The sequence below is a fragment of the Gossypium hirsutum genome, chromosome D11 (assembly GCF_007990345.1).
Source record: "Gossypium hirsutum isolate 1008001.06 chromosome D11, Gossypium_hirsutum_v2.1, whole genome shotgun sequence".
Taxonomy (NCBI): Eukaryota; Viridiplantae; Streptophyta; class Magnoliopsida; order Malvales; family Malvaceae; genus Gossypium; species Gossypium hirsutum.
In genome coordinates this window covers 9,131,708-9,159,440 of record NC_053447.1, presented here as the reverse complement: position 1 = coordinate 9,159,440, position 27,733 = coordinate 9,131,708, and the positions used below count along the sequence as shown (strand labels likewise).

The following is a 27,733-nucleotide window of genomic DNA, read 5'->3' as shown; positions in this document are numbered from 1 at the left end:
TTTTATATGTTTAATTTGCAAAATTTCCAATTTTGCCCTTATTTCTCCTTATTTTCTTACTGATTTTCTTGTCCAAACCTTCCAGCCCATATACTTTAGGCCTAATTTCCTTTTAAATCCCTCCTTATTAGTCACTTAAACTATTTAATCACAATTTAACAAATTTTACATTATTTTCAATTTAGTCCTTTTTAATTAATTGACTATCCAAACGTTAAAATTTTCTAACGAAACTTTTATACTAACTCCATGACACTCCATAAATATTTATAAAAATATTTATGGCTCGACTTATGGATTCGAGGTCTCGATACCTCATTTTAGACCCAATTTACCAATTAAATTCTTTTTAAATCATAAAATTCACTAAATCACAGAATTCACTAATTCAAAAATTCTTCTAAATTCACACTTGACCCATAATTATTAATTTATTAAATTTTCAAGCTTAGTTGTCGGATTTAGTGATCCCAAATCACTGTTTTCGATATCACTAAAACTTGGGCTGTTACAGAATCCCAAATAATACACTCATTGGTTGCATAACCAATTTGAACCCGTTATCGTCCTACCACAACCAACAGAAAGACTTACATAACCAATTTGAACTTGTTACTGAATAAATAAGTGACAACGAAAAATAACCATTAAATCAAAATTTTATTATTTTTAGTTTAACATGATAACATGAAGGATATGTTGATAAATTACATTTTTAGGTTAAATTACATCTTAATTTTTGTTATTTTTAATGAAAATTTTTTATCATTTTTAGTTTAACATGATAAAATTTTGATTTAATCCTTCAAAAATTATATTTTTACTATAGTAAAAATTGTCATTCTCCTTGACACCACCAAAAAATTGATTTTTTTTATTCCAGTGGTTGATGTGGCATGTTAGTGATGACAAATTTATTGGATCTACCAACTTTTACGGTTTATTTCAAGTCATTTACGTGTATAATAAAAAAATGAATCATTTTCATAATTAATCAAAATTTTAGAGTCAATTTTTATAATAAAAAAATCCTATTTATATCACATGCTAAGACAACGAATTAGTTCTAGTTTCGTTAATGTTATATTGAAAATGTCAATATAAAATATTTAACCAATCTCTCATTTTCTTTTTCATCATCTTTCAACCCGTGTTTAATTATTATAGAATCAATTTTGGAGGTTTTGAGAATCCAGAAAATTGTTACGAGCAACATTTTCAGATGCAAAGGGATTAACTAAGCACTTGATGTCTATAATTCTTTAGCATTTTGTTCCATTAATAAAATTATTTCAAACTTAATGAAGCAAAGGGTTTTTGTCTTACACAACCTTCCATTAATAAAATTGCCATAGCAACTAACATGTCGCTATTATTTAATTAGTGATTAAAGAGTCACTACCCATAAAGCAACAAAACAACCATTGATCTTTTCCTGCTTTCTTTCTTTATTATCAGGCTCTGCAACATGCTAATGTTTAATTTGAAGCTTTTAAAGCACCGACAATTCTGTAAGCAGTTTCAGCCTCCAGTGCAACACATCAAGATGGTCATAAATTATCAAATAAATTCATTGAAAATGACTTAAAAAATATTGCCCAAAAAACCATATGCTTGTCAATGACTCAACATGGTTCATGCAAGCTACAAGATAATGCGGTATCTTTTTTATCATAACATAATGAGGTATCTTAGATTGGTATGTTTTATATTATATAGTAAATAAATTTCAAGTATTATTTTAAAAAAATGTTTTCCTTTTTCGTTTTACTACAAATACAAATTTATATTCAAATAATTAAAACGTAAAATAAAAAAAATATAAAGCACGTTAGACAAAAAAAAATAGGTAAACCCCATACATGACATATATAAATGATGAAACTAGAATAACTATACATGACAAAACTCAAACTTGAGTATCCGTCTTAACCAATAATATTAAGAATTCGAGATATTAGTAATAGGATACTTAGGTAATGCCGACATTTGAGGAATTTCAACACTAAACCAAACTGCCAAACTCCTGGAAACTCAATTTTCCCCTAACCATTTTCCTTCGTCTGAAGCTCGCAATGATGCCGTGAAACTTTGGAATCAAAATTCCCAGCTTGAGTTCTTGCCATTTTCTTTTTCTCCACCAATCACTGAATAAAATATAAGCAAATGGGACCCCCCCCCCCAAATGTGCTGTAGTGTACGGAAATATTTTTATGTCTAATAATTCATAGGCACATCAACAGTGAACCATTTAGGCCCAACTCTATTTGACTTACGAAACGACTTAGGAGGCCCATTACCAACTTTTTTCAGAAATTTATGCAATGTTTACTTTGATCTGATTTGCTTTCTAGTGTTTTTCTTTTCCTTTGGTCAATTAGAACTTTTGAATTCAGGTCGAGTCCAGTTTGGATCAAACCCTAAACATTTTATCGAGAAACGATTTTTAATTTTATAACTAGTTTTATATATTTTAAATAATTTTTTTGGAATTTTATAAGATTTCAAGTTTTTATATATTTTAGTTAAAAGGTTTAAATTTTTATAAGAATTTACAAGATGTATTTTATGAGATGAATTGAGTAAGAATAGAAGAATATTTTTCGAGGTTAAAGTCAAATATGAAAATTTTAAATAAAAAGAAGAAGAAGAAGAAAATACAAAATCAAATCGAAATTAAAACTGTCTCTGCTGCCATCCCTAATCAAGGGTGCTTGAGTATTTCCGTTTGTGAAGGTAGCAGCGGTCACGTGGGTAAACATAATTGCCTGGGTCTGGGGGCCTAAAAGTTATCTAATAAACAACATAATCATGAAGTATTGGGCTCTGTCTGCTCCACTTTTAAAAGTTGGGCTTTCCTTAATCAAAGAAAACGGGTACCATGCCCTTTCCTACTTTCTTCACAGTGTTTCCTTCTCATCAAATAAAAACGAGAACTAAAGGCTTGTTTGGTGTTAGTGTGACTCTAATTTCATTTTACTCAAATGTACCTGTTTTGGACAAATAGGACAGAGTCTTTGCCTTGTGTTAGTATTTGTTCTTATAAAAATAGTAAAAAGGGATTGAAAGTTGAAGCATATAGTCATTAAAATCAAATGGATTACACATCATGGATGTCATTATCAAATGGATTTTCAACAAATACTAGAAGTCATTATTTTTCCGGTCCTTAATTTGGTAAAGTTACTAATGCCTACCTTTAGGAGAAGCAGAGATATCTCCACGAAAACAACCCTTGCCTAAGTTACAACTTGTCTGCAAAAGGGACAGCTTAGCTAATCCACCTTCTTTCTTCACACCTGGTTCTTTTTTAGGCTCTTGTAATGGCTAAGATTGTGAAGCATTTATAAATTCACAACATTGAGTGTGTGTTGTAAAGCGCAAACCGGTTACTTTGAACCAATGTGCGTGAGCTTGTAAAAAACCTAGTTAATGTTAAGGCCGGGTAAGTAATAAGCAAGCATTGCACCTTTAATGAAGCCAAACCTAACAAGATTAACTCTATATTGTACTAGCCCGGCTCCCATGAATGCCTGAAACCGGACCTAACTTGCTCCCAAATAAAAAATTGGGGGACCACTCACTTTATAAAATGAGAGGACATGTAATGTGGATAAACCTGAGTAATAGGGACCAGCAGCAGCATGGCATTAGGCCATCACAAACTTTATGACAGCACATTGGGGTCCTCTGACCAGGAGGTGTCAGAGTCATCGAGATTGGTTCCAAAATGTACCGAAATAAACAGAAATCTGAAGGCTACGGGTTAGAATATGGCATCCAGGGGAAACCAGCCAAAAACAACTAAATGCAAGCATTTATATTTTTACAGGCTGCTTCACTGTGTCACTGAAACCACGCTACCACCCAAACAAAGCAAAAGCTAAACTCAATCCTTCCATTTCTAACTAATCAAAGTCTTCCTATTCTTTTTTACCATAAACTAAAGAGTTTAGTTTCTGCACTTCATTCACTCTTCTACTGTCCTTGAGCAAAGCTCTCAAAATAAAATTAAAAATAAAAAAACTAAGCAAAAAAAACCAGCTACATTTCTCTTCCACCATTGCAAACTAACGACAACAAAACAAAGCTAAGTTAGGGTTTTCAAACAGACCTATGCTCTGAGTCCAAGCTTACAACCGTCCCTTCACACTCCATAGATGATGCTGGAAATTTGCATCTTGTACTAATCTTCTTCACCTCCTCGCTTGAATATATGAAGATCTTTCTCACCATCTTACAAAATTCACTACAATTAAAAGTAATGTAAACAGTTTACTGATAACCAGCTCTGGAAAAATATAAATATATGTATATAGCAGAGGTGCTTTTAAGTTACTTACACCCAGGGATCATCACCCACGAGCATCATATCACCCTCATCATCAGTAAAAACAATGGACCACTGACCACTACGACAAAGCTCTCCCTTGATCTCAAACATTTTCTCCAGCTCATTTATGAGATCATTATATCCTTTCAGTGCAGTTAAGTCAATAGCACGGCCAACTGCAATCCCTTGCATATGTACCTTTGGTATCCACAAATATTTTTCATCATGAGCTTGAATAATGAATGCAGTCTAAGCTAGCAGAAACCGTGAAGTTTTCCTTGGTACGACTTCTCATGGAAGTTGCAGAACCCTGCTTAGCTTGCATCTCCTGGGTTGATGTCTCCGATGCAACTTGCTTCTGCTCCTTTGAAGTTTCTGGTTTCTGTTCAACATGAAACGCAGCAGGGACATGCCCTCTCACACCATTGTAGCCAATACTTGTGCTCGTTTGTTCCTTGTCAGGGGGGGCAGCTACACTAGCGCTATCTGTCAAATTAAACCCAAACAACCGGCAACCTGTGAAAGTCTCAGTTTTTCTTTTTTCAACTTGATCATGCATTAGGCCCTTGGCATAACCAGTGAGAGCGGTTTGCAATGCTCCTGTTTTGTAGTTGTTCTCCATTGAGTCAGGAAAAAGGTTCAAAGATACATTTACAAGAGGAGAAGGTGGCCAGGCATTTTCAGGTGGAGTCCTTGATTTGTAACCTCCATTACCATTGATAAGACAATTATCAGCTTCTTTCTGCCTCATAGGCCACATAACCTGGTTTTCACTGCTCTGGACCTCAAGTGTGCTTCCCACTGGTGTTAGTTCATGAGACTGGATTGACTCACGACACCAGAAGGCTGAACCAGCTGAACTGGTAGTAATTTCTACAATTTCAATTAATGAATTAAAGTTAATAAAGTCAGTACTCAGACTCTATTTAGAAAACACTTGAAAGAATAATTTTCCCACACCAGAAGCTGGAATGTCGACAGGTCTTGGTCTTTTGCACATTATAGTAGGTTGTGCATTTGTAGAAGCAGAAGCTACAAACGGCTCTATTTCCCAAGGAGAAACTCTCTCTGGCCTTTGTATTGCTGCAGGTTCATCCCATTGAATCTAAAAGAAATAGTTGGGAAGAAATACCATCAAAAGCACGAAAAGAATTATTTTAGCATTTCAAATCACTAATTATCCAACCTTCAAGGACCGCCATTTAGATTCTGACCAATGTGGGGAAATATCTCCAACCCCAACTATGGTACCTGTGAACCTGATTTTGAAAAAGAAATCCCAATAGGTAAAAAGGATAGGAAGAACAAAAGATAAAGAGTAGGTCAATAACATACACGCGTGAACATACCTTCTTTCAGGAGAGTCTTCTCCCTCAAATCTCATCTTGAAACGCATGCCAACAGAGAATCCATTGTTAATAGCCTCCAGATACTTGTTTACTCCAATTATGAATTGGCTTGTCCTGAAGAAGAGCAAAGGAAAGAAACTCAGTTTCGAGATAACCAGAACAACAATATTAGCACTGTGCATGAACAGAGAACATTCAACCTTGGTTTGTAATACACAACAAAGAGGGTATGAGTTGTAACAGCATGAGCAGCAGTAGCAAGCACTCCTAAATGCATGCTCTGGCTGGATATCACAGACGAAGGCATTGTGCTCTGTTGACGAGCAAGCCGCCGAACCCCAACTCTTAGTTCTCCATTATCACCTCTAATAGGACATGCAAGTGCAATTACAGCCAAAGTCATGCAAAAATGCCACACCTGAACCTGCATACACACACACACACAAAAAAAAAAAAATCCAAATGTCCAAGTACCTAAGAAACACAAATGCATCTCCAGCAACTAATCTCTTCGAAGTCACAAAAGTGCTCCACCCTGTTGTAAGTAAATGTCTCCGTGGTTGCCCTGATCATTTGTGAGTACAAGTTAAAATTAGAGCTCCGATGTTCTACAAAAGAGGTTTATTTACTGCTTCCAAACCATCACATGTAAAGAAAGTAAATCTCAAAAGGGGATGAAACTACCTCTAAATATATGCTTGAACCGCCACTCATACCCGTGAAGATCTTTGGCAACCAACTCCTGAGTTGGAGTTGCTAGATTCATGTCCTGTTTAAAAGTAAATAGAAAGATATTTAATCAAGCGCCATAATCCTATAGTATAAAGTCTAAAATTGATTAGTAATAGCATAAAGCAAAGGTGAAGCAAAAAAAAAAAAAAAGAATGAAGCAAAGTTTTCACCAAAAGAGGAAGGCACTCAGTTGCATGCTTTCGGAGAACAGAGAACCCTCCATGAGTGCTAGTGTCTGATGCCGTTAGAATCTTACTAAAGGAATGAACTGTCCTCTTTGGAGCCTCGGTGGGGAAGGGATCAAGACTTGTAGGCTCACTTTGCTGTAATGATAATATAAGGATGCATCAAAAACAATTAGAGTAACCCATTATTTCTCTAACCTTCTTCACCTTCGGCAAATCTATCCACTGGAAAAAGAAAAGGCATGACGTAAGGACGACATAGCATTTACTTACATCTTCAGGCTGCAAAGTGATCTGAGCATAAACTTCATCTGTCTCTTGTTCTGCCTATTTAAAAAGGGGAAAAAAACATACAAATAATAATAAGATGATCTCTTCAAGCTCAAAACATACAGGAATAAAAAGAAACAAAATCAGAGATAGAATACCAGTAACTCCACGTGAAGAACACGACATAGGATCTTAGAAGGAAGATTAAACAGTGGGGTTTGATTGCTAAGTTCCTGATTTGTTGATGCTTCTAACTGCAGAACACATCAGTACAAACTCAAAAAAAAATAGCAGAATTTTTTTATAAACAAGACCATGGTTGATTTCGAATTTTCCATCGGAAGCAATTTAACAAAAAAGAGAGGAAGAATCCAATAATTTCTTAAAGAAAAAAAAAAGGGAGAATTACTTGTTCCATGTGACCCTGAGGGAAGTAAAAAACTCTCTCGTGAACCCGAGGAACCTCCACCAAGGGGCCTGCACATAGCTTCCATAATTCTTGATATAGATCATCACCAGCCGAACCTATCAAACAAAATATAATAAATGAAATTCATAAAAAAAAAATCTCTCGAAGTCGGGAGTTAAGAGAAAAAGTAAGGTAAAAGCAGGTCCAACAGAAACCATATAGGAAAAACTCTAACTTGGAGCTCCGGTGGGTTGCTGAGAAAACGCAAGAAAAATGCATATAGATAGTAGAAACAGGCAAAAACAACCCTTCAAGTATTTGTCATGATTTAAAGCTTCCACCCAAGCAAAATTAAAGCTGATAAAAGAAACCAAGTTGAGCTAAGTTCATTTTCTCTTGCAAAAACAACAATGTCCGTACCGCAACGATACAACCGTCTAAAACAAACCCACTTTTAGTTTTATTCTAGTTTCTCGGCCACCAAACAAAGCCATTTTCTTAGACACCAAAAGAGACCCTTTTTTTTTGTATGTAATTCAACACTCACCTGAAACCGCATGAGCAGTCGAGGAACCCCTTTGATTACCTTCTAAATGAGCCATCAAAACAAGGTTGTATCCACGATGCAAAGAAAATAAAGCACAAAAGAAGAAAAGCAAAATTAAAAAAAAAAAAACCAAAATCTTTGAAGCCAGGCAGAGTGGCAAAGTCTACCCCATTAAGGAGAAACAGAGAAGATCCCAAGAAGAGTCGAAATAAGGAAAGAAAGAAATTTTATTTTAAAAAAAAGGACTAACTAGGCCTGATGGTTATATATGAATTCATTGTTGGTAGTTTTTGTGTAACGACAGTGAGGATTCTTTTCTTTTCTTTTCCCTCTTTTAATAATCTTTGGCCACGCCCCATTTCAGTTACAAAACCGCTTTCTGCTTTTGTCTGGTCCCCTTAAAACCACCTTCCTTTTCAAGTCTCCAATACTGCTTTGCCTTTTTTTTTTAAGCACTCATAATAATGTAAGACTGAAGCTGTTGTTGCTTTCCTTCGCTGTTCTTGTCGTTTTTGTTTGCCCCTCCCACTCCCTCTCTAAATCAGAGCTTAGAGACAATGTATCAACGTTACGACATCCCTAAAACCGGATCTCTTTGTGTCTCACCCAATAGTTTCTCCACTTTGACTTCTATTTATTTTAGTTTGTATCAAAGTTTGAGTTTTTTTAGCCTTTTCCCCCTTCCCATCATGTGATTTTCGCTGCCTTGTTTCTTCTATTGATTAAAATTACCAACTAATTTATTTTCTTTTACTAATTCTGGCTTTATTTCATTTTTACACGTTTCTTTTTTCTAAATGCATCTACCAGAAAAGATGTATTCTTTTTTAAACAACATGTAATTACAAGTATAATGTTGATCATGATTGTGTAATTGTCGGTACTTATATTAGTAATATTCAATGTGCTTGATTGCCTAAAAATACTTACTTTCTCTTTGTAATAAAAAGTTAAATTATGACAGATCTGAATGAAAGTTTATATAGAAACCTCATTCTTTATTATACATAAAATATCAAAACATCTTAATAATAACATAAAAATGTATGGTTTTTTCCATTTGAATTAAAATGTGATATTAAGTATGAAAATGGCTTCTTTAAGTTTAATAATAAACCATAATTATTTCATTACCAAATGTATTGTAAACTAAGGCTGAATATAAGCCGTCAGATAAGGACAACGTCCAATTTAATGATTGTACATCACGTAAGGATAGCCTTGATTCGTTTGACACCACATCCACAAAACGTAACAGAAGAAAGATATAGGTCAACTTCTGGTTTTAGTCTTTTTATTATGTTCAATGTTGAAATTTAGTCCATATGTTTCAATTTGATAAAATTTAGTTCCTTTATTTGTATAATATCATCAAATGGTTCAAATCATTTTCACCGTTAATTATCCCGATGGAAATAATAACATCTAACACATTATGCCGGTAATAAATTTTTGATATAAAATTAGTGCTTTTAAGAAACTATTATGTTATTATTTTTATCAAAATAGTTTATAATGTCAATTATTTTAATTAATTAATGATATTATTATAAAAATAAAAGATAATATATACTAAAACTCAAATTTCAGTATACTAGAGGGACCAAAATAAAAAAATTGACCAAAGATATAAAGGAGAAGGGAGCAGAACGGGCGTTACAATTAACAGCGCCGTTTGATATTTTTATTTTTTATTTTTTTGTCTTTTGATTTTCTCGGCTTTCGCTGCGTCTTTCTTTGTCTGCATCATGGCAGGCAGACCCGGCAGAGAATTTCCGGTCTCATTTTCAATTTCTTCATAAATATGAATTTTTATGGTCAGTTTTGGATATGGATGGGTGGTCTACCCATGGTGTGATTTTTAATCATATTTATCGTATTAAAATAATTTTTATAAAATTTATCAAATTAATTAAATTTGTGGATAATTCCTTTTGGTGCTTGTGTTTCATTGGAACCATCGAATCAATGTTAAGTATGTGATTTTTAAATATATATATGTATATATATATTTCAATTTTCAATACAGCATACTATGTTTATGTACAATTAAGAATTGTTCTGATTGTCAGTCAATTTGAAAGAAGGTTGAATTTTTAAGAAACATAAACAGAAATTAGATTAGATGATCCATAATGTAGGAAAGAAAAAAATTGAAAAAAAAAAGTATATTCAATTATGGTATATACATGTCGATGAAATAAATGTAAAAATATTTTTACAAAAATGATGTATAAATCAAATGCACCTTCTATTAGAATGATAAAAATGAGTCTTTAAAGATATAGGTGTGCTAGGTTTAATATTCACCGCGAATTTAAATAAAATATAAAAAAGTAAAATTATTCATATAATAATATTTGTTACTTTTTTTAATAAAATGATAATTAATCATTTTCTAATTGAGGTGATGTCCTAACTCAAGTTAATTTGTGCATATATGCCTCTCTCTTCTTTTTTTTTTTTTTGTTAATTGGTAAAATATGCTTTTTTTCAAAAAAAAATCAGAAAATAGGTCCATTTTGGAGAGAGTATAAAAATTGTATCCAGTTGGATAAGTTTTTAATGACATGTTAGGAAAGCGTGCCCTGCTAGAAGTTTTTTCTAAAAATTCCAAAGAAAATGCATCCAACTAGAAGCGCTTTCTCTGACATATCAATAAAAGCTCGTTCAACTGGACAAGCTTTCTTGACAATTGTGCAGAAAGCTCACCTAGCTAGACGAGCTTTCCTGACAACTGTGCGGAAAGCTTGCCTAACTTTTTTGCCAACTGTGTAGAAAGTGGGCCCAGCTAGACGCGCTTTTCATACTTTTTCTCTTCAAAATCGACTTATTTTCTTAAATCTTAAAAAAAAAAAAGTCACTTGACCAATTAAAAAAAATAACATTTATTGCTAATTCAATCCCAACTCAATAAATGACTTAAATATAGTACAAATAAGGCTAAAAGTGCCATAATATATATATACAATTTCATAGGATTTTTTTCATGGGGTAAGTTTTTTTAGATATTATGTTATTTTCTTTTACATTTTCAGTTTTACATATAGAATATTATATATTATATATTTATATTTTTATAAGTTATAATTTCTTTTGCGTAAACTTTGATGCATTTCTGTAAGTAATGTGTCATGTTGTAATCTTTTAGTTTATTATTTTGATTCAATTTAGAGAATATTTTATTTGTTTATTTCATATATTTTTTTTATTTATTTTGCGCATAATATTTGTCTTGGTGGCTACATTTAGAGGGAAAAGTTGTTTGTATGGTATTCTAATTTTTACGTACGTGTAAAATATTATAAGTTTATATGACTTTTACAGGCTAATTTTTTTTTAAGACTCGATTGGCAGCTAATGGGCAACCTTTTTTTTATTTTTTTTAAAGAGCTAGTGATCAACTTTAAATACGTTGATTTAATAACTGAATCATTATATCTAAGTTTAAGTTAACCCAATTTTGTAAGACGGTGATGTTTAATTTAGTCCCCTATTAAAATATTTTCTTTTTAGAATAATGGACAATTTGACTAGGGTTTTTTTTCATAAAGAATTCGGATTTTTCGACGTCAGCACTAGTCAAATGCATTCATCAATTGCTAAAAGATAATGAGCATTGGGTGGTATCACATGTTCCTAGGGAAGTTAATCAAGTTGCAGATCGAATTATCAAGATGGCACACAATGGTTCAAAGGGTATTAATGTGATAGCGGAAGCCCCCAACTTGGTCGAGGACCTTGCTAATGATAAGTCTAAGAGCTTGTTCAAATTAGTCAATATAATTTAATTTTCTAAATTAAAAAAATCAATAAAAGCAAATGAAAGAAAATTATAAATTTTTATTATCTAAGTTTCAATTATAAATTTATCGATATTTTTTAAATATTTCTCATAATATATATTTATAATTTAATTTTTAGTTTTTAGCTTTTAATAAATGATTAGAAATCCTATTATAAGATATAGTATGAAAATCATAAATTTAGAAAAGAGATGTGTGTTTAAAAACATGCAACTATCAATTAATGGAAGTAATAGAGTATGCATAACAAAATTAAAATAAGGCATTGGTTGAGTGGTAAATTTAGAATTTTTTAATATAATTGGCATGAATTTAAATCCCACCATATATAAGTAACCTAAAAAAATATAATTTATTTTAAATACGGAATGTTATTTTTATTAAAAAGACAAAATTTCTTTCAATATAACTTATTTTAAATATGTAAAGTTATTTTAGTCATTTACTAATTGAGTTGGTGTCCGGTTGACTCGTGACACCAATCCAGTCAGGGATTTTATTAATAATATAAATATATGATAGATATATGCAAATATATCTTAATTACATCCATATTTATATTTATAGGGGAGTTATCCACTTAAATCGATGTAAAACTTAAAACGGTTTTACACCCTTCCATAACTTTTATACAATTACTATTTTAACGATCCAATAGTTGAATTTATCAAGATATTTGTACTTATCATGCATATAAATTTTTGAATTGATCTAAAATATTATCTATATTAATATATATTTAACTATTAAAAGCTTTTACATAAAACATATAGCTAAAAGTTTTTAATTTATGCCAAACTTGACATGCATAGTTTATAGGAATCAAGCATGAAATATGAGTTAGTTACATTTGAGTATAATATTGTCAAGTTTCAACTAGATCAGATCATGGGTCGGGCTGAGCTAATACAAAATTTTAGGCCCATTTACTTGCCTGGGTCTGACCCAAGAAATGGGCTTAAAATTTTGTCTAAACTCAATGCATATAAAAAATGCTAAACCTGATCCCAACCCGCTTGTATTAATTTTTTTTATAGAAAAACAAATTTAAAAAATATAATACATCAAATATACTAAAAGCATCAAAATAAATGCTTCCCAACAAATTGAAAGTACTAAAAGATATTTATACTTAAATAACACTACAATAATTGCAACTTAGCAAGCAAATGCCTCGAAAATAGTAGCAAAATTAATAATAAAACTAAAGTTATACAATATCAAAATAATAACAACAAAATAGTAGAAATATAATAGTAAAATGGTAGCAAACAACAACAAAACAACAGTGAAAATTTTAGACAAATTCAGGCGGGGCTTGAGTCAAAAAATCTTATCAAATTTTATTTTCTAAACTTATATTTTTGCTCAAACATTTCTACTTTTCGAACGAACCTTCAAATCTGTACAAGTTACTCAACCTACAATCAAGTTTATTTACAACCAATCCTCATCCGTAGCCTGCCTGCATTGCATGGTAAATTTGTTGAGCACCAGTGTAGACTATCTCATTCTTACCTCAAATTATTAACAGCCCACATCCAAAGTCTCAAATATATGGCCGAATTTGATAAAAAAAAAACAAAATTAGGATTTTGGGTCAATTTCTAGGATATTTAAGAAAATAGGTCAATTTTGGAGAAAGAAGTGAAGCACGTCTTATGTGGCGCATTTTCACTAACATGCAGTGGAAACACATCCTACAGGCGCACTTTTTGACTTTTTAACACATTAGCTCATTTGGTTAGATGATTAAATGTTATTAGTTTTGTCTTTGGGTCTTGGATTTGATTCCTCTCCTACTCACATTTGTATTTTTATTTCATTTGTTTGAAGCTTTACTTTTATTTTTAATTACTATTTTTAAAACATTAACTCCTTTGGAGTGATGGTTAATTAATAATGATTTTATTATTGAGCCCCAAGTTTGATTTCTCTTCTAAGCACATTTGTATTTTTTATTTTATGAAATATTATTTCAAGCTCTTTTTTTTTATTTTTAATTAATAAATATATTGTTTTCAAGTTATTTTATTTTTAATTAATCTTTTTAATTAATAACTCTTTTATTTATAAAATCAAATAATTATTGCCAATTATATAATAAAAATATATATTTTTGATAAAATTGATATTTATCATTATGTTAAATATATTTTATTTATATATAATATTTATATGTCAAATATTTATTTTCTCCACGTATACTATTATATATAATATATATTTTTGATAAAATTGATATTTATCATTATGTTAAATATATTTTATTTATATATAATATTTATATGTCAAATATTTATTTTCTCCACGTACACTATGGGTATGGTGATTTCTAATATTATAAAATCAAATAATTATTTTAAATATCATTGTTATTTTTATGTCTAAAATATTTCAGATATCATTATGTTTATATGTGAAATATTTTAAACACACATACAAAAATATATAATACTAAAATTTACTACACTCATGATATAGATTGAAAAATAAATATTACACATATGAAAATTATATTTACTAAATATAATGATATTTGGCAATAATTATTTGATTTTATAATTAAAAGATGAATTAATTAAAAAGATGAATTAAAAATTAAAAAACTTTAAAACAATATATTTATTAATTTAAAAAAAAACTTGATAAAGGAATTGAACCTATGACTCAAGGATAAAATCACGGTTAATTAATCATCTAACCAAAGGAGCTAATATATTAAAAACAATAATTTAAAATAAAAGTAAAGCTTGAAACACCATGAGATAAGAATACAAATGTGAGTAAGAGATGAATTGAACATGAGATTCAAAAACAAAACTATTAACATTGACGATATGACCAAATGAGCTAATGTGAATGTTAGAAAGCATACCTGCAGGACGCGTTTTCTACTCTAAAATCGACTTATTTCTCTAAATATCCCAAAAATCGACCCAAAACCCTAAATGTTTTTTGACATCAACATTTCTTTCAAATTCCGCGAAAGATATATAGCATGGACAAACTCCCCATCCAGCTTCTGCACCACAATGCCTACACTCCAATCAGGGGCAAAGCGAGAACAATTTTTTAGGGAGGGCCGAATGAAATTTTAATTTTTTATAGTCTATATTTTTATAATTTTTAAAGAATTAAATCGAAATTTTATAATTTTAAAGGGTTAAATTGTAATTTTATTTTACTAATTTAAAATTTTAAAAAAATTCAAAAAATCTAAATTACAATTTTTCATTATAGGAGGGTACCTGTCAGCCCCGCCCTAACTTCGCCTCAGACTCCAATAGCCCTCTCCTTCGAATATTGATGCATCATAACCTGCACCAACTCATGCAGATGTAAAAAGGAAAATAAAGATTACTAAAAATAAATATTATAGTAATAGCTTTTATTTTAAAGCAAAAAAATTTATAATAATAGCTTTGAATTTAAAATAGTGGGGAAATTTATATTTAATATAATGAAATTTCAAACTCATTTTTTAAATATACAATAATTAAAAATTATATTTAAGAAAACTCATAAACAATAACAGTAATATTATATAATAGTCAAATAATAGATGAGTTTTAAATAAATTATAAACGATTTATCAAATAAATTTATTCACGTATAAAAATGAAGCAAACAAAATTTGTTGATGTTGAATTCTTTTAATAAACCAACATCAAAATTTTATTCACATTCATCTATCTATTTTAATAACATAAATAGAAATTAAATTATTCAAAAATTTGGTTAAGGCCTCAATAATTTCATATTTATCATGACCTTTCTCTTTCTATAATAAGAATGAAATGATTATAAGATTGAGACAACAGCAGAGAATATTAAAAAGGAAAAAATTTCCATTGAGGCTGATGGTATTCTCATCATTCAACCTTTCATTTGGTGAAATATTTGCTATGTTATCTTTTGGTTGGAAAAAAAATACGAGTTAAACTTGTAATTATTTAAAATATATACGAAATCTTTTATTCCATTCCAAATCAACATTTCTTAAGTTTTTTATAGAAATTTTTATTTTTTATTCATAATTAAATATTTTATAAATAAGGTATTTTCATCTTAATTATGGGTAAATCTTTAAATTCAATATTTTAGATTAAAAAAATAATGTGAGGAAAATTTTACTCTCGTTTCACTTAAATTAAAAAATTAATCTTAATTATGATTGACAGAAAAGAAAAAGAAATGAAGATTGACTTATTAGTCTCTAAAGTTGGACCATTCATTTAAAGCAAATAATGGTTATTTTATTATAAGTGGATGTACGGAATGAGAATTAGCGATGGAGGTGGAATCCAATTCATGTACTCAACCTTGATTATGGTTGTAATTAAACAACCAAACCACTATTCTGTTAAGCCAATCATAGGCAAAAAAGTAGACAACTTGGTTAAACATTTTTTTCGCTTCACCTCAATTTTCCATGTATACCCACTATTTCCTTACATGACCAAATCTTGATTCATTAGGCATAAAAGTGTTTAAATTTAAATTATGATTTTTTTTATAAGCGGTAAGGAATAAGGAATATTGTTTAGGGTTAGAATATGAGACTCGCGAATTACAATTTTTTTTTCATTTTTAAGAACAATCAAAAGCAAAGGAGGGCATGTTTGGATCATAAGATAACAAAACTTTAAATGAAGGTAAGGATGAAGATTTTGTTCCGACTTAGGCATATTTTCAATATCAGAAGAAACTCTTTTGACTTAGGAGGAATTAAAGAAAATCTTATTCCAATCTAGAATAGGAAAATATATTATATAAAAGAAATTGGTCAAAAATTTCAAGCTGCCTCCTTAACAAGAAACAGTGACAAGTACGGAAATTAGGCGAAAGATTTGAGGTCTTCTATGGAGTCTGAAATACTAGAGTTATATTAACCACACAATTTTGTTAAGCTAAAGCTTTAATAATTACATCAAAATTATTGCTAAGTTGAGTGGATTAATTAATTATTGTTGAATAATTACATAAAAAAATTTTAATGTAGCAATGAGATCGGTTTTTTTATTAATACCTCTAAAGGGTAAGATGTATAATTAAAAAATAGTTGTTGCGATGTGAAGCGAAGAAAATGGGGAAGCTTTGGAAGATAATTAATATTTAATATTCCTAATGGGAAAGGGAGGGAGACAGCCCATGTGGAGACCGAATTTGCCTCGAGTGTTTTCTTTTGGTCTTGGCCTACGGCTACTATTACGACTAATTAAGAGCTTAAATGTGTTGAGGCTCCTCACTACTTTAAAGACCACCAATTATTGGCCACCCTTAAAAAGTTAGAGAGATGTGTGGGGTCAGATTTGAAGATTTTTTTTTATGTTTGGGTACTTGTATTGTAGTTTAATTAAATTTAGAGATGTTAGTATTTTTATCTTTAGATTGAGGCGTTAATCATGTTAAAAACATTTGAAGAAATTGAGGAGGGTAGCCTACCGGCATTTATAATAATAAAAAAGAAAATTAAGAAGTGGCTGAGATCAAGGGATTTTGGTTCTTCATAAAGTTTGTCTGTGCAATAACAGCGACTAAATTATTTGACGTATTTGGATACCGTTATTCAAAAACCACGCCCAAAATCAAACCCTAAGTGCATATGATTTTTTTTCAAATTTAAATATATAAAATTTGGAAGCCATTTTTGTTTTCGTTTTTCTTATATACATAAACCAAGTTCATTATTTTTTGTTTGGATAATGATTGTCTCACTTCATACATTATTATTATTATAGTTTTAGATTAATTAGTGATATTGATAATACGTTTTATTTTTTATTAAATGATTTTTAAAAAAGGAGGAGGATGCGAGACATTCCATCAATCAAGTTTAGAATACATTTGTAGTTTAAATGGTGTTCTAATTTGCAACAAGAGGATTGCTTTTTTGATAGATTATTATATGGGAGAGATAAATATATTCCTTGAAGTAAATACCTGAAATAACACAGACAAAGTGATGCTAAGATTTTTTTTTGAAAACAGGTGAGGTTAAGAAGTGCTAAACTCAAAATCTGAAAAGTTGCCAATAATCATTTTGGGTCATAATAAAATATAATAGTGATTAGTGAGTGGGAAAATGGGGAGACATGGGGGGATGCCTTGAGATGGGTGGCTATAATAATATGCAGTGCAGGCAACAAGTACCCGTATGAATAGGATGGTACGGTCAAAGGAAAACATCATCATCACCATCATATTTATTACAATTAATTAGCATTATATATTTATTAGTACTAATAAATATTAATCCCAATAGAAATAACTGAAAAAAAAAATTAATGTTGTAGAGAATGTGGATAAAAAGGAAAACTTCTCGTAAGCTCTGTGCATAAAAAGCAAAACCTGAAAACAACCAGAGAAAAGATTGTATATACACATATGATATAATGCAGAGAGAGAGAGAGAAAAGAGATGATGTGGTCCATTTCGTTTAGTACAATAATAATAAGTAATCATCCGAAATCTAAATGTAACCAAAGTGGCTGTATAGCCCACATTTTCTGGCATTTCTAGTTCTTCCTCAGCTCTGTCCTTCTCCGGCCATAAAACAAGGGTAACAATGCTATCCAGCATTCTGCCCCAATGTCTAGCAGCTGCAGCATCCAAAAGAACTGGAGATTCACAGACGAGTCTGGTCGAAGCAACTGCAGCTAACGTACACTCAATTACTGCTCCAAGACAACTAACAATATCTTGGCCTGAACTACATTCATTGTGCCCACTAAATTTTGAGCCCCATGCTTGACCAAAAAGAGTGACATGAAAATCGCAAGAGACTTCTGAAACTTTACAGTAGGATTGTTTTTGCAGGCGCATAAAAAGAAACTTCCAAAAATTATTCATGTAGGGAGATATGACACCATATTCAAGATTCTCAATAACAGTGTTAAGCTCATAGAAGCCCTGTTTGGCAGTGCTAGAGGACGAAACAAGCATGTTGAATATGCCAAGCACCTGGTTCAGTCTTCCCTCCTGATTGAGCTCATGCGGTGCCTTTTGAATAAAAGCTTCAAGTAAACGCACAAGGGCAGGAACATTTGAAGATCTCTTCCATGAATCAGGGAAGAGAAGCAGAAAAATCTGCTAATACAAGAGAGGCATCCCTCTCACATGCCCGTCTTATAAGAACAGCCACAGACTTAACACGGTAATGATTAAAAGCTGGATTTTTGGGGGGATTTGCAAACTTCATTGAGAATAGAGGTGAACCAACTAAAGCAAGGCCCTGCAATCTCATTGGAAATGTCTGCAATCCCAAGAACACGCATCATACATTTCATTACATATTGATTTTCCTCAGACTCTGGAAACTTGGAACTTGGAAGTATGAAAAGGTTGTTCATCAGTATTGGCACACAAGGAGTAATATCAGCTGAAGCATATCTAGCTTTTCCCCCCTTCATCCTTGACAAGCAACAGTTTTTCTTTGCAGCTAGAAGCATCAGAGTGAAGGGACATTTGATTCCGCACCTAAACACCGAACCAAATCTGGGAACAATTGAAATGCAAGAGGTTTCTGCATCTAGGCACGGAACATAGTGAAGAACTTAAGAGCACCCGCCTTGAGCATGGGGTACCCATTGACATCTTGGCTTTGCAATCGGGGACGATAACTGATGTGAAGGTCTGAACATCTACAAGATGAGTTGAAACAGAAGTACCCCCAGAAATTTTTATTGCAAGCGACACAACTAAATATATGGCACATTCCTTGTCCTTTCAAAGGAGCTCAACAAATTTTGTATTATCTTTTATTTTTTATTAGTAGCTTAGGTAATTAGTAAGTCAAGTAATTAGACATATTCGTAGATATTTTTTTGTGGTTTGATTCTCAGAATAATTTCTCATAAATTTATTTTATTGTAGTTATTACTTGACAATAATACTATATATTTAAAATTATCAGGAGAATAATTAATACCATTTTGAGATACTATCTATTTTTTATTATCTAATATATACATTATTTTTACCAATAAAAGTTTTTAGTGTTGGTTGCTGAGGAAAGTGGTTTACAGTGATTAAACCAATTACTCATTTTATTGTTTTACAATAGTGGCCATTAGTTTTCTAGGTTGCTAGTATTGAGTCAAATAGTTGTTAATTGATTAATATTTTTATTCTGTAGTAATAATTTTATTATTAGAGTTTTTAATTACTTTTTTTTAGGAAATTGGTGTATTTAATTATTGTTTCTTATTATTTTCTACATTTTACCCATTATCCTACTTCTTGATTAATTTATTTATCTATTTTTAGTACGATAATTTAGTAGTTGTGTGAATGGTGCGTAGAAGAAAGGCAAATAGCAGTGGACTTAGGATGAATTTGGATGGGCGGTGAGTTTCCTGCGGTTAGTGTAAAAACAACGGTGGCGCGATGAGATTACATACTGCAACAATATTATAACGTGAGATAAAAAGTAAACTAAATGCATCACACCGCACCCCACCATCCATCCAAATCTGTCCATGCGAAGCATAGTTGATTGTATGTAATGGGAGTTATACTTTGATCACATCTATAGACAGAGCAAATAATTTATAAACTTTTTTAGAGTTCACTCAACAATATTTTATTCAAAATCTGAACATAAGTTGTCTCCAAAAATACAACTAGCGCTGGTTGATATTATAATTTTCTTCTTACTAATAGGCCAATAACTGAAATTAAGGGGAAAAACAAAACAAAATATAAATCACTTCTAAATTCCAGCAAAATAAAAATTGTAGAGATGTGGAGTCGATCTCAAGCCGTAAAGAAACAGCAGTGAGTTAATTTGGAACCTGGTGCAGCACTACCTAATTTCCTTTGCGAATGCCAAATCACAAACTTGAAGCATATACTATAGCATGCCAAAATTAAGTACCTATACAGCAATGGGAAGAGGTTCGTTGAAACCTGAAACAGTTTATTCTTTTACAACACCATTAAAGACAAGCCAAGAAGTAGTGTTGCTGTTGCTGAGCCTCTCCTTCTAGCCAGGCGGAATCGGCCGCGAATGTCCACCCGCAAGAATTCCATTGACTGCAGCCGCTATTCAGCAGTTCTGGCAATTCAATTTCGCCCCAAAAGTCGTCACCGCTGTGTCCATTCCCTTCTTCGGCTGATACTCCACTTTTATTCCAAGAAACTACTGAATAAGCCGCTTTGGCAGCCGCGGCCTGAATATCTCTAGCCGTACACGTCGATGGTCTCGGTAAATCTTCCACTTTGTCGGGGAAATTTAGCAGCGCTTTACTTCCACGTAAGCAAAAGGCCGCTACATCGTAAGCTTTAGCGGCCATTTCTGGCGCGGGAAAAGAGCCTAGCCAAATGCGTGACTTCTTGCGTGGCTCCCTGATCTCCGACACCCATTTGCCCCACCGTCGTTTCCGGATACCTCGGTAAACAGCATGCCGCGTGCTGCCCCGCTTCGAAATGTGTTTCTGGTGAGTTTCGCTGGTGGTCGTTGAAGAAGAGTTCAAGTCATCTTCAGTGTACGAAGTTTGCTCCATTGCATTAAAACCGTAGGCTACGAGTGTGCGTTGGGCATTTATAGCTGCATTAGATGTTAAAACGACAAGTGTCCATATTTAAACTAACCATTATTATTTGTTGGTACGTAGGCAACGGAAATTAAAGTAATCAATTTAGTGCAAAATACCAAAAAAGCCCTATTTTTTTAAAATTTACCGAAATGGGTTCGGTATTTTATTATTTACCGGAATGGGCCATTTTCCTCGAAATCGCGTCCATGTCAGCGCAATGTCAGGGGACGTGTCAGCAAATCGCGTCCACGTCAGAGCACTTTGCTTACGTGGACACAAATTGCGCCTACGAGGACGCGATTTGCTGACACATCGCACTGACGTGGACGTGATTTCGGGAAAAATAGCCCATTTCGGTAAATAATAAAATGTCAGGCCCATTTCGGTAAATTTTTAAAAAATATGGCTTTTTTTGGTATTTTGCCCCAATATGTATTACTGTAATATGTAGCTCAAATTATGTATTGTAGTTAATATTCATAATATTGTAGCTCAAATTGTCAATCCGTCTATACTATTGTACTAATAATATATATTAATGTAATATTGAAGAGTTAATTGATTAAAAATATAAATGCAACAAGTACAAAAAAAATTCAAAATTATTACCAAGAAGATTTGAACCAAGATACTAAAGGAAAAGAGCAACCATCTTAACCAACTAAGCTAAACTAATTAATTGACATATTATAAAAATATTGTTATTATCTTAATTATATTACTTACGTTCTAACGATTTATCGGACCTATTCCATACACGTGTCAAATCAAAAAAAATAATACAACAATTCTGTAAAAAAAATCCGGTGTTTACTTCAAATAAATAAGGAAAATAATGATTTGAATGTTTCAAAATTCAATTTTAAACCGAAAAAATTAAAATTTAGAGGTAAAAAATGATCTTTTTCGATGAAAATTGTGGCAAACCGCCTTCGGCTGTTTGTCAGCGCGTAGATCTCGAAAAGTTATTCGAAATAAAAAAAATCGTCTCAATCGGACAACCGAACCAAAAGTTATGGCCTTTCAAAGTTTTTCAAACTAAAAATCATAAACGGTCAATTTTTTGACCGGTGGATACTGTTCACGTGCGGCATAAATCGCGTCCACGTAAACGTGATTTGCTTCCACGTCAGCAAATCGCGCTTACGTGGACGCGATTTGTTGCCATGTAAGTAATCGCGTTGACGTGGACGCGATTTGCTGACACGTCCCCTGACATCGCACTGACGTGGACGCGATTTCAAGAAAAATAGCCCATTCCGGTAAATAATAAAATATCGGGCCTATTTCGGTAAATTTTAAAAAAATAGGGCTTTTATGTGTAATTTGCCCGTCAATTTAAATATGAATTAAAGTACCAATAAAATAAATAATTATATAATTTGAGCATGCTATTGTAAGAATATCTACATACACTGGCGAAATTTTCGGGACTCCCCTAAAATAAAATATTTTTCGTACGTTTTTTTTAATTTTTAAAATTTTAAATTAATAAAAATAAAATTACACTTTAACCCCTTTAAAAATATAAAAATTTGATTCAATCTTTTAAAAATTATAAAAATAGTCTATTAAAAATTATAATTTAATTTTGACCTCTAAAAAATTTGTCTAATTTCGCCTCAGTATGCATAAGAGTCTTTCTTATGATAAATAACCTTTTGCTAGGTTAGTTTGTTTCATTACATGGATTGTTAAGTTAGATTGAACTATCATCAAATATGATCCATTAAAATTTCAAATAATATATAAGATGAGATGACCAAGAGTGGAGGGCTCCCCAAGGCAGGATAATTTTCGGGACCCTAAAAGCTCCCAAAGGGAAAAGGGTATGTGGTGGGGAAGTTTGTAAAGAGATGTTTCAGTCTTTCACAAGGTGAAACTACAACACGAGAATTCCGTGACATCCATATATATCATTTTCTTTTAAGGCTTCTTCTGATGTGATTTCTTTTTTCTTCATTCTCCATTGGGTCATTTTTAACAGATATTCGCTAATCACTAGAGACCCATGTTTGTCCCCCCTTTTATGTTTTCTTTAATAATATGCATAGATCCACTTCACCATAAGTTCATGTTTCATGAGGCTGTATTTTCACAGTATAACATAGAAGAAAAAAAACCCCCAACATACGATCTAACAGATTTCCAAATATCATTTAATCTTTATTATGCATTAAAATTATTTTAATAGTAAATGCATAAATTATTATTTTCCAAAAGATAAATGTAGGAGTCAATTTAAATAGGATGAAACATGTGTGCCTCATCAATATCATATGTTCCTTTCTCTTCTTTTTGTTCCCCTTTGTGGTGGCTAATCCAGAAGCCACTACAACCAGCAAATATCATCTTTATGTATCCTTCATCCATTGGGTCTTAGATTTTTTTATATTTAAATTAGATTATCTATTTGTAAATATACATTAAATTCTCAATAAATTTCTCAAAAATGCCCCTTACTATATTGGGCTGTATTTTTAAAAAATTACGAGGTTAGACCAAAATAATGAAAACGTTTCTAGCTGAAAGCATTTTTAGCAGATTTGTAGGAAAACGCTTTCAACTGGAAGCATTTTCTTTTCTGTCCCGAATTTGCAGCAAATTCATTATTTCGGCCTAGTCCCGTATTAAAAAAAAAACAACATTTTTAGAAAATTTACTCTTAAATTTTAGAAATTTTTAATTTTATTTTATATTAGTTAGTCGGCTAACTATTTAACACTTATAACCATTCCTCTTTTCATATTAATTCAAGATTATGACCAACAGTAAAAGGGGAAAATAACACTATGGTCTCCTAATTTACTACGACATTAATTTTTAGTATTGGAAATGGCAGCAAAAGTAAACAATCTCACAGTAGATTTGGCCTCATATATATATATACACGTTTTAGATCTTCGGAGCTTTCATAGTTCCAATGGCTGTTGAGAATGTGATAGATGTTATGTAAACTTGGTTTCCCAGCAAACATGCAAGGAAATCGTGCATAGGCCTATACTGCTATAATTTGACTGCCCCTTACTACTGTTGAATTAGTTAAAATCTTAAATTATTATATGAGGGAGCTTATCAACAAATATGAAAGTAACGGTGAAGTACATTACACTTTTAATAAGGAAATATAAATTTGAAGACGATATTGTTTAGAGAGGTAATCATAAACTTCAAACATGAACCGTAAAACAGACATAAAAAATTAAAATATATATGACGAAAATTGAGGCAGCATATAAATCCTGTTTTATGTTTCTTTCTTTGAGCTTTGGCTTCGAGGATTGCTATAATCGTATGACCTCTCAGGGCACATGCATGACAAAAGATACTTTGCCCTAAATTGCAACTTGTTGCTATCAATCACATGTGTGTTGAAATGGTGTACCCTATGTTGTTTTGGGGAAATTCGGCCAACTCCAAACAACGCCACAACACCTTGTTTGGTTCAGAAACTCCTGGAGAAAGACAATCAATAAAACTTGGAGGTTTAACTGGACTCGCACACAACTATTGGCCATGGTGAGAGCTCACAAAGCAATTATGTAGATGGGGGGACCACTTTTTGAATGAATGTCGCATTCATCTAATGTTTCGTTGGGACAACAACAAAGAACCACCATCCCAAGTGTAACAGATATTGTTAGTCTATTATCATTCTGTTACTTAGGCTGATATAGTTTGTTAATAGCAGTTACTCAAAAATCAAATATAAAAACACTAGCATTGTAGAAATCACTACAAAATAATATACTAAGCAAGTTTCTTTAGTAATTCACATTTTTTCAATTTGTTCTCTGTTCTTATTCAAGAATATGGTACCTAATATGGTATCAGTCGCCTGAGGTCATGGTGCTTGTTTTCTTTGCTAATCCATGGCTAATTCGACAGACTCCACTTCCGTTGATCACTCTAGTCCGACGTTTTCCAGCTTACGTTTGATTTAGTGTTTTCCTCGCCATGACACAGTAAAATTAGATGAGAAAATTTTTATTCAATGACAGCAATGTGCGTCTAATTGTTGAAGGATATGAGTTGTTAGGCTTTTTAGACGGCACGTTACCTTTACCGCCTAGGTTTGTGGCGTCTCCGGATGGTGCTTTAACTCCAAATCCAAAAGATTCCGTGTTTGTTCAACAAGACAAGCTCCTTACCTCCTAGTTGCTTTCTACGACCAGTGCGTCTTTGTTGTCTTGCTTTACAACCGCGAAGTCAGCTTGCGATGTCTGGAACACTGTGAATCGACTGTTTGTGGCATCTATTGGTGCTAAGGTGTCTCGTGTTAGGCATGAATTGTATCCGTAAAAAAATGTGAGCTCTCTATTAAAGAATACCTTGCCAACATTCAGAATCTCTGTGCTCTGCTTTAGGCCTCTAGATCTAGTGTTTCGGAGACCAAAAAAGTAGAATTTATTTGTTGCCGGTATACCATCAGAGTTTGATGCTATGGTAACCCCGGTATCATTCTCACCGGAGGCTCTTCCGTTCCAAAAGCTTGTCAACGTCCTGTTAGAGATCGAAAGCCACCAAACACAGACGGTGCCTGACATACTGATCTATGTCAATCTGGTCGAAACTCCTCTAGAGACTGACTCTAGTTTGAGTGATGTGCGCGGTGGTCGTTTGCGCGGGCGTGGCTTTCGTCCTCGTATACAGTGCCAAATTTACGGTTATTATGGCCATCTAGCGTAACGGTGCTTCTACCGGTTCAACCGTGAGTATGATGGTCTAACTGCTCCGACGGTGGCGCGATTCTCGTTTGCTCATACTGGATCGGAGATGCGCAGTGGTTGGTATACTGGTTTTGGTGGGCTTGGGTAGTATGGTGGACTGACGGGACACAGTCCGGCACCGTTCTCTAGTGGTGCGTCTTAGGGCGGCTGGCCTTCCTTTCAAAACTTTGGAGTTACGCAGCAATATAAGGATATAAATCCCTTTGTAAATGATAAAAATAAATCAAGTGGGTCACATGTTTGTGTCCAATGGTGGCCCACACGGAAATTAGATTGGGTCTAGTAGCCCAAGTATGCTTTATGGTCCCTATTACAGACCAAACATGGAACGCACATTGGGCCAACTTTGATTTGGGTCATCTGCTGAGGTCTATCGATCGCATGAAGCAGGCAAGTCTGTTGGGCTATCTGGCTTTAGTGAAAAGGTCGCTACTGTAACACCCTTAACCCTTATCCGTCACTAGAACAGGGTTATAGAACATTATTGAACTTTACGAATTAAATACGGACATTTCCCAACCTTTGTTACACATATTAAGAACAAATCATAAACACTCATATTATCTCTTAGATGGATCCTCGAGGCCCAGTATTCACCTTAGAAGTGAATCGGGACTAAACCAAGTACTAAGGGAATTTTTCTTAAAATCTCAAAAACTTTCTTAGAAGCAGGGGACACACGCTCGTGTGGTCGGCTGTATGGCTCACTCGGCCAGAAGACATGCCTATGTCTTAGGTCATGTGGACATTTGATATGAGGCACACGGCCGTGTCCCAACCTGTGTCCTTACCCATGTAACTCTCTGAATTGGGTCACACGGCCAATTACATGCCCGTGTGCTAGGCCGTGTGCAATGTGCAGGGGTCACACGGTCAAGCCACACACTCGTGTGCTAGGTCGTGTGTAAAAACCTGGGTATTTTGTTTAGAAATTCAAGGTGTAGGAGACACACGGCCAGACTACATGCCCATGTGCCAGGCCGTGTGTCACACACGGCTGAGGCACACGCCCGTGTCTTTGCCTGTATGGACTTAGTGTCACTTTTCTCACCCATTTTGACATTAACCTGCACTTAACTTTCACATGCATCAATATATCCCAACCAAGCAATCAATACAAGCTAAAACATATTCTCAACATGACATAACATCCCAAATATTTCATTTACTTATACCTATCTATTTAACTCATTTCATTGATTTATCAAATTCTACTACTAATTACATACATACAAACATTTAATATTCACAATCACAATTCAAACTATTTCATTGCCAAACCAACCCTATACATGCCATATAAACCAAAATTTATATCGTTCTTTTTGTGTCATAGTCCAACTATAGTCTTACACATGTATTGCAATAGCCCTACCGTGGTCTTACATTTGTAGTGCCATAACCCAGTTATGGTCTTATCATCAAAATGCCATAGCCCAACTATGGCCATACATATGTATCTATACTGCCATGGTCCAACCATGGTCTTACGTGCAATGTGTCATAACCCAGTTATGGTCTTTTAATTAAAATGTCATTGCCCAGCTATGGTCTTATATTTAAACATTATTATGGCCCAACCATGGTCTTATCCGTCAATTCATTCTTTGCCACAGAACGATCGTACTCAATCCTGCATTCTACTTGTTTTAAACATTCAATTCAATTTTTATACTTTTACAATAATCCTAATTTTAACAACAAAATATGAATAAACATATTATATCATTCCTAAATTAACAAATAATCATGAAAGTTTAACCATATGAACTTACTTGGGTTGGATTATAAAATTGGTAGTAGTTTAGAGACTACTCAACTAATTTCTCT

General features: G+C 32.7%; 2 protein-coding genes, 1 long non-coding RNA gene and 1 pseudogene across 4 annotated transcripts; all 4 read right to left on the bottom strand.

Moving 5' to 3' along the window:
• Positions 1-3,799: 3,799 nt before the first annotated feature.
• Positions 3,800-8,461, bottom strand: LOC107924220 (auxin response factor 18). The gene is made up of 14 exons (XM_016854565.2): positions 7,826-8,461; positions 7,279-7,394; positions 7,028-7,123; positions 6,873-6,926; positions 6,585-6,737; positions 6,367-6,451; positions 6,157-6,247; positions 5,883-6,047; positions 5,683-5,796; positions 5,520-5,592; positions 5,294-5,438; positions 4,599-5,206; positions 4,344-4,531; positions 3,800-4,249 (listed from the first exon to the last, which is right to left on the bottom strand). Exons 1-14 carry the CDS (start codon positions 7,878-7,880, stop codon positions 4,105-4,107), a joined length of 2,088 nt encoding a protein of 695 aa, XP_016710054.1. The 5' UTR covers positions 7,881-8,461; the 3' UTR covers positions 3,800-4,104.
• Positions 8,462-17,886: 9,425 nt separating this feature from the next.
• On the bottom strand, positions 17,887-19,362 carry LOC107923555 (exportin-2-like; annotated as a pseudogene).
• Positions 19,363-20,202: 840 nt separating this feature from the next.
• Positions 20,203-21,178, bottom strand: LOC107923077 (ethylene-responsive transcription factor ERF023). The gene has a single exon (XM_016853291.2). It carries the CDS (start codon positions 21,138-21,140, stop codon positions 20,574-20,576), a length of 567 nt encoding a protein of 188 aa, XP_016708780.1. The 5' UTR covers positions 21,141-21,178; the 3' UTR covers positions 20,203-20,573.
• A 3,080-nt stretch (positions 21,179-24,258) lies between these two features.
• On the bottom strand, positions 24,259-26,416 carry LOC107924661 (uncharacterized). Of its 2 annotated transcripts, XR_005921049.1 has the most exons (3): positions 25,505-26,415; positions 24,993-25,428; positions 24,259-24,628 (listed from the first exon to the last, which is right to left on the bottom strand). It is a non-coding gene; the product is annotated as an uncharacterized lncRNA (long non-coding RNA). The 2 variants fall into 2 exon arrangements; XR_001691823.2 differs by having other exon boundaries at positions 24,993-26,416.
• Between the last annotated feature and the right edge of the window lie 1,317 nt (positions 26,417-27,733).

What these genes read in the sequence shown, in the direction of transcription:
- LOC107924220 (XM_016854565.2), bottom strand. Translation starts at nt 7,880, where the DNA reads ATGGCTCATTTAGAAGGTAATCAAAGGGGTTCCTCGACTGCTCATGCG. An exon ending in CTCAGGGTCACATGGAACAA is followed by an intron (nt 7,124 to 7,278) that starts GTAATTCTCCCT and finishes TGTGTTCTGCAG; the next exon opens with TTAGAAGCATCAACAAATCA. An exon ending in GATGCATTTGTGTTTCTTAG is followed by an intron (nt 6,048 to 6,156) that starts GTACTTGGACAT and finishes ATGTCCTATTAG; the next exon opens with AGGTGATAATGGAGAACTAA.
- LOC107923077 (XM_016853291.2), bottom strand. Translation starts at nt 21,140, where the DNA reads ATGGAGCAAACTTCGTACACTGAAGATGACTTGAACTCTTCTTCAACG.